This window comes from Oncorhynchus gorbuscha, linkage group LG11 (genome assembly GCF_021184085.1).
Source record: "Oncorhynchus gorbuscha isolate QuinsamMale2020 ecotype Even-year linkage group LG11, OgorEven_v1.0, whole genome shotgun sequence".
Taxonomy (NCBI): Eukaryota; Metazoa; Chordata; class Actinopteri; order Salmoniformes; family Salmonidae; genus Oncorhynchus; species Oncorhynchus gorbuscha.
Genome location: NC_060183.1, coordinates 79,367,761 through 79,381,510, shown reverse-complemented (window position 1 = coordinate 79,381,510; position 13,750 = coordinate 79,367,761). Strand labels below are relative to the sequence as shown.

Sequence of the window (13,750 nt, the reverse complement as noted above, 5' to 3'; positions counted from 1 at the left end):
GTCCTGGCACCAGTTTCCCCCTGAAGCTAGGACAGCAGAGTCCCTGCCCATCCTCTGAAAAACATCTGAAACACTACCTCTTCAAAGAGTATTTTAACTAATCCCACAGTTCACCACTCACCCTTTCATGAACTTACACTCATACTTGACCTCCCCCCCCACTTACTATGACTGTGATATGTGGTTGTCCAACCTAGCTATCTTAAGATGAATGCACCAACTGTACCTCACTCTGGATAAGAGCGTCTGCTAAATTACTCAAATGTCAAATGTAAATATAAAATGTTTTGAGCTCGCTTGGCGCAATGGAACCACTAGAATAATCGCAAAAGTACAAACGCCTGGCCTCCCAAGTGGCGCAGTGGTCTGTGCCACTAGAGATCCTGGTTCGAGTCCAGGCTCTGTCATAGCTGGCCGCGACCGGGAGGTCCATGGGGCGGCGCATAATTGGCCCAGCGTCGTCCGGGTTAGGGGAGGGTTTGGCCGGCAGGGATGTTCTTGTCCCATCGCGCACTAGCGACTCCTGTGACGGGCCGGGCGCAGTGCACGCTGACACGGTTGCCAGGTGTACGGTGTTTCCTCTGACACATTGGTGCGGCTGGCTTCAGGGTTAAGTGGGCATTGTGTCAAGAAGCAGTGCGGCTTGGATGGGTTGTGTTTCGGAGGACGCATGGTTCTCAATCTTCGCCTCTCCCGAGTCTTTACTGGAGTTGCAGCGATGGGACATGACTGAAACTACCAATTGGATACCACAAAATTGGGGAGAAAAAGTATAACACGGGCAAACGTCACACAGGTTCAAGCAAAGGCTAAAAGTATTTGAAAGATTTCAAATAGTATTTTAACTCATGTCTGATTATGGGCCAGTCAGGTGGCTTAATAGCATGGTTACAGGGGGGACATGGGCCAGTCAGGTGGCTTAATAGCATGGTTACAGGGGGGACATGGGTTGGAAGGTGGCTTAATAGCATGGTTACAGGGGGACATGGGCCAGTCAGGTGGCTTAATAGCATGGTTACAGGGGGACAGGGGTTGGAAGGTGGCTTAATAGCATGGTTACAGGGGGGACATGGGCCAGTCAGGTGGCTTAATAGCATGGTTACAGGGGGACATGGGCCAGTCAGGTGGCTTAATAGCATGGTTACAGGGGGACATGGGCCAGTCAGGTGGCTTAATAGCATGTGGCTTAATAGCATGGTTACAGGGGGACATGGGCCAGTCAGGTGGCTTAATAGCATGGTTACAGGGGGACATGGGCCAGTCAGGTGGCTTAATAGCATGGTTACAGGGGGACATGGGCCAGTCAGGTGGCTTAATAGCATGGTTACAGGGGGACATGGGTTCAAGGTGGCTTAATAGCATGGTTACAGGGGGACATGGGTTGGAAGGTGGCTTAATAGCATGGTTACAGGGGGGACATGGGTTGGAAGGTGGCTTAATAGCATGGTTACAGGGGGACATGGGTTGGAAGGTGGCTTAATAGCATGGTTACAGGGGGGACATGGGCCAGTCAGGTGGCTTAATAGCATGGTTACAGGGGGACAGGGCTGGAAGGTGGCTTAATAGCATGGTTACAGGGGGGACATGGGCCAGTCAGGTGGCTTAATAGCATGGTTACAGGGGGACATGGGCCAGTCAGGTGGCTTAATAGCATGGTTACAGGGGGGACATGGGCCAGTCAGGTGGCTTAATAGCATGGTTACAGGGGGACATGGGTTACAGGGGGACAGGTGGCTTAATAGCATGGTTACAGGGGGGACATGGGTTGGAAGGTGGCCATGGTTACAGGTGGGTTGGAAGGTGGCTTAATAGCATGGTTACAGGGGGACATGGGGTGGCCAGTCAGGTGGCTTAATAGCATGGTTACAGGGGGACATGGGTTGGAAGGTGGCTTAATAGCATGGTTACAGGGGGACATGGGTTGGAAGGTGGCTTAATAGCATGGTTACAGGGGGGACATGGGTTGGAAGGTGGCTTAATAGCATGGTTACCGGGGGGATAGGGATTGGAAGGTGGCTTAGGAGCATGGTTACAGGAGGGACAGGGGTTGGAAGGTGGTTTAGGAGCATGGTTACCGGGGGACAGGGGTTGGAAGGTGGTTTAGGAGCATGGTTACCGGGGGAACAGGGGTTGGAAGGTGGTTTAGGAGCATGGTTACCGGGGGACAAGGGTCATTTTAAACCAGGGATTTAGTCCTTCATTTCGAACCAGGGACGTAGTCATTTGGCACAACAAAGAATAAAAGGCCCTTAAACCAATGAGAGGGGACGTTTATTCTCCCCTGCCTGAAATGGGAGGTATTATCTGAGGAGGAAACACTATCCAATAGAAACCTTTCTGTTGCAAAACATGACCCAGGTGTTACCATTTCTGTATATCATAAGATGGATGAAAATGTATAGACCGAGTAAAATTCCCGTGAAAATAAAAAGGACATACTCCACATCAGTGTCTACACACAATCAAAACCGCCCGATTTCTTCCATATGTCCCAGGCATAGTTCAGGTATGGGGGAAGGGCGGTCATATCTGCACGCGTGTACATATGGCGGAATAACTCATAGAATATATCTGAGGGATATAAGACTTTAAAAAGACATCTGGTTCAGATATGAACTCAGAATGATTGAAATGCCTATCCTGTACTGAGGGGCCTTTGTCTGTTTCGCCCATGTAAAAAAAGAAGAGGAAGAAACAGTCACTGCTATTGTCCTGACTTCATCCTGACTTCTGACTTCATCTATCGGCTTTTATAACATTTAAAAGGAAACATGTAAAAACTCCAGTATAGCAAACACACATTTCATATAAAATGTACTAGAGAAGTATTGACATTTAACATACAAGATGGGGGAAATAATAACCAAGGGTCAATTCAATCAGATCAGCTTTAGCAAACATCCTCATAGCTACTATGGTTACTCAGGTTTCTCTGGCTACTATGGTTCTCTGGCTCCTATGGCTACTCAGGTTTCTCTGGCTACTCAGGTTTCTCTGGCTACTCAGGTTTCTCTGGCACTATGGTTCTCTGCCTACTATGGTTACTCAGGTTTCTCTGGCACTATGGTTCTCTGGCTACTATGGTTACTCAGGTTTCTCTGGCTACTCAGGTTTTTCTGGCTACTATGGTTCTCTGGCTACTATGGTTCTCTGGCTCCTATGGCTACTCAGGTTTCTCTGGCTACTATGGTTTCTCTGGCTCCTATGGCTACTCAGGTTTCTCTGGCACTATGGTTCTCTGGCTACTATGGCTATTCAGGTTTCTCTGGCTACTATGGTTACTCAGGTTTCTCTGGCTACTATGGTTCTCTGGCTACTATGGTTCTCTGGCTACTCAGGTTTCTCTGGCTACTCAGGATCTCTGGCTACTATGGCTACTCAGGTTCTCTGGCTACTCAGGTTTCTCTGGCTACTATGGCTACTCAGGTTCTCTGGCTACTCAGGTTTCTCTGGCTACTCAGGTTTCTCTGGTTACTATGGTTTCTCTGGCTACTATGGCTTTCTCTGGCTACTAAGGTTTCTGGCTACTATGGCTACTCAGGTTCTCTGGCTACTCAGGTTGCTCTGGCTATTCAGGTTGCTCTGGCTATTCAGGTTTCTCTGGCTACTCAGGTTTCTGGCTACTCAGGTTTCTCTGGCTACTCAGGTTTCTCTGGCTACTCTAGCTTGCCAGGCATTTCTGATTTCCTCCGACCTCCCATTACATTTACATTACATTTACATTTAAGTCATTTAGCAGACGCTCTTATCCAGAGCGACTTACAAATTGGTGCATTCACCTTATGACATCCAGTGGAACAGTCACTTTACAATAGTGCATCTAAATCTTTTAAGGGGGGGTGAGAAGGATTACTTTATCCTATCCTAGGTATTCCTTAAAGAGGTGGGGTTTCAGGTGTCTCCGGAAGGTGGTGATTGACTCCGCTGTCCTGGCGTCGTGAGGGAGTTTGTTCCACCATTGGGGGGCCAGAGCAGCGAACAGTTTTCCATTACACCCCTTGTGTGTTTTTCCTACCAGGTGTCCATTTAAAATGGAAGTTCTGCTCCCTCTATCTCTCACCACCATTTACCTTTCTTGTTCTCTCTCTCTTTCAAATGCTTTTCTGGCATGATATTCACATGAATATTGCCAAAGCAGAAATACATAACAACAACAATGAAAATAGTCATCACCTCTCTCTCTCTCTCTCTCTCTCTCTCTCTCTCTCTCTCTCTCTCTCTCTCTCTCTCTCTCTCTCTCTCTCTCTCTCTCTCTCTCTCTCTCTCTCTCTCTCTCTCTCTCTCTCTCTCTCTCTCTCTCTCTCTCTCTCTCTCTCTCTCTCTCTCTCTCTCTCTCTCTCTCTCTCTCTCTCTCTCTCTCTCTCTCTCTCTCTCTCTCTCTCTCTCTCTCTCTCTCTCTCTCTCTCTCACCTTCGCATGTCTCAGAGTCCGGCCTGAAGAGGTAGCCCTTGGGGCAGGTGCAGCTGTAACTGCCTGGAATGTTCCGACACAGTCCGTTGTCGCAGAGGAGCCGGTTCACCATGCACTCGTCAATGTCTGGAAGACAACAGGCAAACAGAGAGGACGCCTCACAGTCAACTCAGGACCATTTGTCCATGTGTCAGTGTCTGAGACTATTGGTCGGTGTATGAGACCATTGGTCGGTGTCTATGAGACCATTGGTCAGTGTCTGAGACTACTGGTCAGTGTCTGAGAATGTGTGTGACATGCATTTATCAGTGTTTGAAACTGACATAGAGCAGACTGGGAGGATTGAAACTGACATAGAGCAGACTGGGAGGATTGAAACTGACATAGAGCAGACTGGGAGGATTGAAACTGACATAGAGCAGACTGGGAGGAATGAAACTGGCATAGAGCAGACTGGGAGGATTGAAACTGACATAGAGCAGACTGGGAGAATTGAAACTAACATAGGGTAGACTGGGAGGGTTGAAACTGACATAGAGCAGACTGGGAGGATTGAAACTGACATAGAGCAGACTGGGAGGATTGAAACTGACATAGAGCAGACTGGGAGGATTGAAACTGACATAGAGTAGACTGGGAGAGTTGAAACTGACATAGAGCAGACTGGGAGGGTTGAAACTGACATAGAGCAGACTGGGAGGATTGAAACTGACATAGAGCAGACTGGGAGGAATGAAACTGGCATAGAGCAGACTGGGAGGATTGAAACTGACATAGACCAGACTGGGAGGATTGAAACTGACATAGAGTAGACTGGGAGGGTTGAAACTGACATAGAGCAGACTGGGAGGGTTGAAACTGACATAGAGCAGACTGGGAGGAATGAAACTGGCATAGAGCAGACTGGGAGGATTGAAACTGACATAGACCAGACTGGGAGGATTGAAACTGACATAGAGTAGACTGGGAGGGTTGAAACTGACATAGAGCAGACTGGGAGGGTTGAAACTGACATAGAGCAGACTGGGAGGATTGAAACTGACATAGAGCAGACTGGGAGGATTGAAACTGACATAGAGTAGACTGGGAGAGTTGAAACTGACATAGAGCAGACTGGGAGGATTGAAACTGACATAGAGCAGACTGGGAGGATTGAAACTGACATAGAGCAGACTGGGAGGATTGACCCATTACACCCACATTGAAAACCGATAATCATAACAATTTCCCTTAATGACTCAAACCAACCATTTCTGTGCACAAAGCGAGGTCCATACAGAAATGGTTTGTCGAGATCAGTGTGGCAGAACATGACTGGACTGCACAGAGCCCTGACCTCAACCACATCGAACACTTTTGAGATGAATTGGAACGCCGACTGCGAGCCAGGCCTAATCGCCCAACATCAGTGCCCGACCTCCCTAATGTTCTTGTGGCTGAATGGAAGCAAGTCCCCACAGCAATGTTCCAACAACTAGTGGAAAGCCTTCCCAGAGGAGTGGAGCAACAAAGGTGGGAGCAACTCTGTATTAATGCCCATGATTTTGGAATGAGATGCTTGACTGGCAGGTGTCCACATACTTTTGGCCATGTAGTGTACTTTTTAAGTGTTAGAATTAGTGTGAAACTGACACCTCTTCATAAAAAATATAAAAATATATAAGGGTTAGGGTTAGGGTTAGGTACAGGCTTTTGTTCCAGCCCTACAGTTCTTATAAACCTGATTCCACTAATTATGGCCGAGACTGAAGATGATCATGTCTTTGTCAGACTGGGCTAGAATAAAAGCCTACACTTTCCAGGACTTGAAAATCCTACTCTAGAGACTACGGCCATGACTGACAGTCCACCATCCTCAACTCAATTTACAAACTCTAAACGACAACCATAGACACCAGTATTTCCTCTGGTGTCAGTTTGTGAAGATAACCCGATTGAATTCGTTCCCCCTCGCTAATGTAGTCTTCACCAGCCCCTATTTGGCTGTACATTTTCCGTTCCCAAAGGGCCCTTTGACTGCCAGGGGTCCCAGTCAACCCCAGAGTCAGACAGAAAGGGAAGTTGAAGAGCTTATAAAGCTGACTATAATTGTCCTTTGGAAATAATATCCTGTCGAACTCTTTCACCATGCCTATGGTGGGAGGAACAAAGGGGTTACCGGCTACCGAGCTGAAACGACGACCAGGAATCGTTCCAAATGGAACCCTATTCCTTATATAGTAGTGCACTACTGTTGACCAGGGCCCAGGAATAGAGTCCCATTTGGGACGCACACGCCCAGGGAAACGCTCCCAGAATTCATGCGTCCCCATTAGGAATTTTGACAAAAATGGTGGTGATATGTCATTTTGTCTTTGCGGCCAAAAGGAGATGGAATATATACTGTGTAATTATTAGGGGGAACCTGCGATTCAACGTCTTACCTTGCCAAATGAAAGGTAAAATGGTTAGGTTGAATACTGGTATGTGTATTGCATTCTTTCTATCAGGCAAGTTTCTATCAGGCACTTTTTCAGTGCCGTTAAAAGCTACAATGTGAATAAGTCACACTTGCTACCTACAATGCATGATTATTTCTGCTTCCATTGGGAGAATTTCATTTTAAGAACTTGTGTGCTTTCAAGTGCAATTTTAGAAAACCAAATTGCTTTCGTTTGTGTATTTCTTTTAGTGTACTCCATTTGGGAGGGTCCCAACTCCAGAGTTTACAGTGGCTGTGAGTTTATAGTGACTGTGACTTTACAGTGTCTGTGAGTTTACAATGACTGAGTTTACAATGACTGAGTTTACAATGACTGAGTTTACAATGACTGAGTTTACAGTGGCTGTGAGTTTACAGTGGCTGAGAGTTTACAATGACTGAGTTTACAGTGACTGAGTTTACAGTGACTGAGTTTACAGTGACTGAGTTTACAGTGGCTGTGAGTTTACAGTGGCTGTGATTTTACAGTGACTGAGTTTACAGTGGCTGAGTTTACAGTGGCTGTGAGTTTACAGTGGCTGTGAGTTTACAGTGACTGTGAGTTTACAGTGGCTGAGTTTACAGTGACTGAGTTTACAGTGACTGTGAGTTTATAATGACTGAGTTTACCGTGGCTGAGTTTACAGTGGCTGTGAGTTTACAGTGACTGAGTTTACAGTGGCTGTGAGTTTACAGTGACTGAGTTTACAGTGACTGAGTTTACAATGACTGAGTTTACAGTGGCTGTGAGTTTACAGTGACTGAGTTTACAGTGGCTGTGAGTTTGCAGTGATTGAGTTTACAGTGACTGAGTTTACAATGACTGAGTTTACAGTGGCTGGGAGTTTACAGTAGCTGTGAGTTTACAGTGACTGAGTTTACAATGGCTGGGAGTTTACAGTAGCTGTGAGTTTACAGCGACTGAGTTTACAGTGGCTGTGAGTTTACAGTGACTGAGTTTACAGTGACTGAGTTTACAATGACTGAGTTTACAGTGGCTGGGAGTTTACAGTGGCTGTGAGTTTACAGTGACTGAGTTTACAGTGGCTGTGAGTTTTCAGTGATTGAGTTTACAGTGACTGAGTTTACAGTGACTGAGTTTACAATGACTGAGTTTACAATGACTGAGTTTACAGTGACTGAGTTTACAGTGGCTGAGTTTACAGTGACTGAGTTTACAGTGGCTGGGAGTTTACAGTGGCTGTGAGTTTACAGTGACTGAGTTTACAGTGGCTGTGAGTTTGCAGTGATTGAGTTTACAGTGACTGAGTTTACAGTGACTGAGTTTACAATGACTGAGTTTACAATGACTGAGTTTACAGTGACTGAGTTTACAGTGGCTGAGTTTACAGTGGCTGAGTTTACAGTGGCTGAGTTTACAGTGGCTGTGAGTTTACAGTGGCTGAAAAGCCCGTTCCAAAACCCAAATCTGGTCCTTTCTGCCTTCTTCCCACTCTCCTTTCCTCTTTCCCTGTCTCCCTACCTCCGTCCATTGGTCTTTACAGGTCTTTTGGCCGTGTTCTCTCTTCATGTCTGTCTTTTCCCTGGCAGCTACACATCATGATGTCATTTCAATAGAGAAAGGCGATTTGTCTCAAGAGCTGAAATGTAGCGCAACTGAATTGGGGGAACGAACAGAGGATATTCTGTACGATTAATAGTGGGGATTCTGGTTCCACCATGTTGAAGGTGTGTCCCAAATGGCACCCTATTCCCTATGGGCCCTGGTCAAAAGTAGTGCACTAAATAGGGAATAGGGAGCCACTTAGGAAGCAGCTTAAATCGGTCTTTAATTAACTCTATGTTTTGACTATAGTAGTATAGACAGTAGTCAAAGGGAAACCGCGATCACATTTTCCTAGGCGGCGTGGGAGTTGTAGCACCTGTGTTTCTATCATTACTGCCAGGAAAACGAGAGGGAATAAATCAAATGTGGTTTTGTGTGTTTCTGTATGCTTCATTTGAATCCTTGGCGTACAATCAAGTTGCATCAGCATAGGACATGAGAGTAAGTCTGTTTGAATGGGCTCTACTATTACTGTTAGTGGTGAGTGTGGTAACTAGGAAGACTAGCAAGTCATAGCGCTCCAACCACCAAAAGGCAATGTGAGAACTTTGCACGTATTGTCAGTAATGCTAAGAATAGTCAAGCATCCAAAAGGAACAGTAAATTTAATAATAATAATAATAATATATGCCATTTAGCAGACGCTTTTATCCAAAGCGACTTACAGTCATGTGTGCATACTATATTGTTCTGACTACTCACTTTGTGTTGGGTAACACTTCCTATGAATACCCTCTTCACAGGTCATTAAAGCGCTCGGTGTTTTGTGCAATCGTGTGACACAGCAAGATTTTACTCTGTGTTTTAAGCATTATCCAGAAATGAGAATTAGAACAAAAATTCAAGCAATTGTCTGAGGATGGTGCTGGAGGATGGTGCTGGAGGATGGTGCTGGAGGATTGGTGCTGGACCATCTACCATAAAAAGAGCGGACAGTTCACTGAAAAAACTTTAAATAAAGGTTCAAATCTGGGTCATGAGACATGATTTTAAAAAAACACAGGGCCCTGCTACGCATAATGCATTTGATAATGCATGACATGGGTGCTAATAGCTGCCCATAAGTTTAGGCAAAAAATAGTTCAATGGGCCTGCCTACTCTGAAACGGGTGGTTTGGTCAGTGAAACAAATCTCTAGACAGACTCCCAGGTTAGCTCTCCTCCTCTTCCTCATCACAAATCTCTAGACCGGCTCCCAGGTTAGCTCTCCTTCTCTTCCTGATCACAAATCTCTAGGCAGGCTCCCAGGTTAGCTCTCCTCCTCTTCCTCATCACAAATCTCTAGACAGACTCCCAGGTTAGCTCTCCTCCTCTTCCTCATCACAAATCTCTAGACCGGCTCCCAGGTTAGCTCTCCTCCTCTTCCTCATCACAAATCTCTAGACAGACTCCCAGGTTAGCTCTCCTCCTCTTCCTCATCACAAATCTCTAGACCGGCTCCCAGGTTAGCTCTCCTCCTCTTCCTCATCACAAATCTCTAGACCGGCTCCCAGGTTAGCTCTCCTTCTCTTCCTGATCACAAATCTCTAGGCAGGCTCCCAGGTTAGCTCTCCTCCTCTTCCTCATCACAAATTTCTAGACAGGCTCCCAGGTTAGCTCTCCTCCTCTTCCTCATCACAAATATCTAGACAGACTCCCAGGTTAGCTCTCCTCCTCTTCCTCATCACAGCTGCTGCCCAATTGAGACGTAACCTACCAACTGAAAGAGAGACACCACTACACCTCCACTGCCTCTCAGCCTCAGCCTGGACAACAAGCCTCACATAGACACATGCCTAGTTGGCCGGTGTGCTCTTCTGGCTATGGAGGCCATCTTTAATACTGAATTATGGGTCATCCTATTTGGCATAAACAAGATGTCATGACCAGTGATGTAGTGGAGGGTAAATACAGTGTTTTTTTATTTTATTTAATTGAAAGTGTATTGAACATTAATTTTGTCACCGTGAACGTTTAGCAATTTGTTTGTCATCACTACATCACAGGTCATGACATTTCGTGTCACTGAAGGTCAAGTTACAAGAAAGAGAGTGTGATTTTGTAGTGTCAGAAACAGCCTTTCTCCACTCACCCACACAGGTCTTGCCCGTGTCGTCAGACTCGTAGCCAGTGTTACAGAAGCAACGGAAACTGCCTCTTAGGTTCTCACACACTCCATTGGGACAGATCTCTGGGTTCAGTGCACACTCATTGATGTCTGGCCAAGGGAAAGAGACAGAGGGACACAATAGAGAGGGGTCATTTTAATGTCACGCAATACACTGATGAAAACCCCCTAACGTTTCGTAGGATGTGTGTAGGGCACATTACCTGTTCCATCCACAGAGAAGCCGATTCCACTTCCACACAGAGCCTGGAACTCAGCTGCAAGACCGAACAGAAGTGGTGGTTAAAGTTCTAGAAGACTGAGATGAAGGGTTGGGGTTACTGCTTTAAATACAGGAATAAATACAAAAGTCAATGACTGCGGTTGCAACAAAACAACCTCCATTACCAAGCATCTTTGTGTGTGAGAACGCAACATTTTGTACGTAATGTGAGCTATATTTGATGTTGGAAGCACAACAATAATATATCACCCACATGGCATTGTTCTTCTCAAAGTCACTATCATAGCTGCATTGGTCCTCTCAAAGTCACCCTATTAGCTGCATTGGTCCTCTCAAAGTCACCCTATTAGCTGCATTGGTCCTCTCAAAGTCACTCTCATAGCTGCATTGGTCTTCTCAAAGTCACCCTATTAGCTGCATTGGTCCTCTCAAAGTCACCCTATTAGCTGCATTGGTCCTCTCAAAGTCACTCTCATAGCTGCATTGGTCTTCTCAAAGTCACCCTATTAGCTGCATTGGTCCTCTCAAAGTCACCCTATTAGCTGCATTGGTCTTCTCAAAGTCACCCTATTAGCTGCATTGGTCTTCTCAAAGTCACTCTATTAGCTGCATTGGTCTTCTCAAAGTCACTCTATTAGCTGCATTGGTCTTCTCAAAGTCACTCTATTAGCCAATTGGTCCTCTCAAAGTCACTATATTAGCTGCATTGGTCCTCTCAAAGTAACCCTATTAGCCAATTGTTCACTCCATTGTCTACAAGTGAGTCAGTTGGTCTACAAACAGCATCTAAAGACGTTCAGATAAAACAACGTTTTTCAGGATTCCTATTCTTGATTGATATTCGCACAGTTTGGATGTGTGTCATCGTGTGTATTGTACCTGAGTTCTTGGCTGGGCAAGACACACAGGGCTCTCCGAAGCCGTACTCGGTGTTGGCACAGCAGCACTCCGACTTGGTGACGGCTCCCTGGAAGGGACGCACGCACACACCCTTCTTTATGGCGCCGTAGCAGGTGCTGCGCATGTGTGTGTCTGAAGGAAGAGAACACAGAGACACTGTATGTGACAATGGATGAACACAACAGTGTAAACATTGGCAGTGATCGCTGAGGATTTCCGCTTTCCGACATTTAGTCTTTTTCGCTCAAAGTCCATGAGAAGGAATATAGGAACTTAGCTACTTGTCAGTGTACTGTAGCGAATGTCTCTCTCTCTCTCTATGTTTATTGCTCCTAATGAGGGTACAGAGCGTATTGCTGTATTTGATCAAATAAAGGAAACCTTAAGACAGTGTGACCAATAGGGGTGTATGGTTTTAGGGGGGTCTGGAACTGTGTGATTAGGGGTGTATGGTTTTAGGGGGACTGGGACAGTGTGACCAAGAGGGGTGTATGGTTTTAGGGGGGACTGGAACTGTGTGATTAGGGGTGTATGGTTTTAGTGGGGGACTGGGACAGTGTGATTAGGGGTGTATGGTTTTAGGGGGGACTGGGACAGTGTGACCAATAGGGGTGTATGGTTTTAGGGGGACTGGAACTGTGTGACCAAGAGGGCTGTATGGTTTTAGGGGGACCGGAACTGTGTGACCAAGAGGGCTGTATGGTTTTAGGGGGGGCCGGAACTGTGTGACCAAGAGGGGTGTATGGTTTTAGGGGGAATGGAACTGTGTGACCAAGAGGGCTGTATGGTTTTAGGGGGGGACCGGAACTGTGTGACCAAGAGGGGTGTATGGTTTTAGGGGGGGGAATGGAACTGTGTGACCAAGAGGGCTGTATGGTTTTAGGGGGGGGACTGGAACTGTACAGTGGATTTTACTGTTGACCGCACTGCTGAAGAACCTCACCTGCGGTCAGCAACTTGTCTGTCTGGTTTATTAACTGAGTTTTCTGATGTGTGGAGAGTAAGGAATGAAAAAGTTAGGCAGTACACATGGCTAAAAGTTAATGAAGGTTGTGTCAGTGCAGCAAGGTTAGACAGGTTGTATGTATCTGATCACTACTGTAGTAGGGTTGGAAGGTTAGACAGGTGGTATGTATCTGATCACTACTGTAGTAGGGTTGGAAGGTTAGACAGGTGTATGTATCTGATCACTACTGTAGTAGGGTTGGAAGGTTAGACAGGTGGTATGTATCTGATCACTACTGTAGTAGGGTTGGAAGGTTAGACAGGGTGTATGTATCTGATCACTACTGTAGTAGGGTTGGAAAGTGTGCCATTACCCCTGTGGGTTTCTCTGATCATCATATTGTTACTGTTGATATTCACTTGTCCACGAAGGTCATCACCTTACTGGTATTTTAATGTTAAGTTGTTACATGATGTGAAAGGTTTTTGTTGTTTTGGGAGAAATGGAGGGTTACAAAAGGGAATGTTGAGTCCTTGAGACAATGGTGGGAGGTTGGGAAGGCCCAAATATGATTATTTTGTCAACAGTATACTGCCCTGTCTCGTATTGAAGTTAAAGAGACTCTCAGGGCCCTTGAACAGGACTTCAAATCTATTGAATTGAAGCTGCTCATTCAGAACGACCCTGGACTAGTCATGAACTTACATGACATGAGAGTGAAAGAGTGAAGGGTGCCTTGATTAGGTCTCGTTTCGCTTCCCTCAAGGATATGGATGCTCCTAGCGCAAAAAAAACAACCTAGGACAGTCGACATTTCAACGTAAACAGATGGTCTGCCTTTGTCTCCCTGATGGGAAGGTGACCACGGATGACAGTGAAATGTGTCAACATGCCGGGGATTTCTACTCGGCCCTCTATAAGGCGGAGGATTGTGACTCTCTGTGTACTGAACAGTTAATACACGGTCTTCCTCAATTGGGCCCTGAGCAGAGAGTCGCATTGGACGCTGACATTATATAGTTATATAGTCTGGCGATTGAACCAATGCTTTGTTTTTTAAGAGCGAAGCTTACTGGTTTCTCTGTGCCAGGTGTAATGAAGGGTCCCACGATAGCACTGTCTGCGTATGCAGATGA

The 13,750-nt window shown here is 46.0% G+C and overlaps 1 protein-coding gene across 1 annotated transcript in view; it reads right to left on the bottom strand.

Moving 5' to 3' along the window:
- The window catches only part of LOC124047733 (fibrillin-2), a 222,716-nt gene that overhangs the window by 129,224 nt on the left and 79,742 nt on the right, over positions 1 to 13,750 (bottom strand). Inside the window, exons 17-20 of the mRNA XM_046368037.1 lie at positions 11,648 to 11,800; positions 10,749 to 10,802; positions 10,510 to 10,635; positions 4,411 to 4,536 (exon numbers count right to left, since the gene is read on the bottom strand). Coding sequence (XP_046223993.1) covers positions 4,411 to 4,536; positions 10,510 to 10,635; positions 10,749 to 10,802; positions 11,648 to 11,800 — 459 coding nt within the window. The remainder of the gene's footprint in view (positions 1 to 4,410; positions 4,537 to 10,509; positions 10,636 to 10,748; positions 10,803 to 11,647; positions 11,801 to 13,750) is intronic.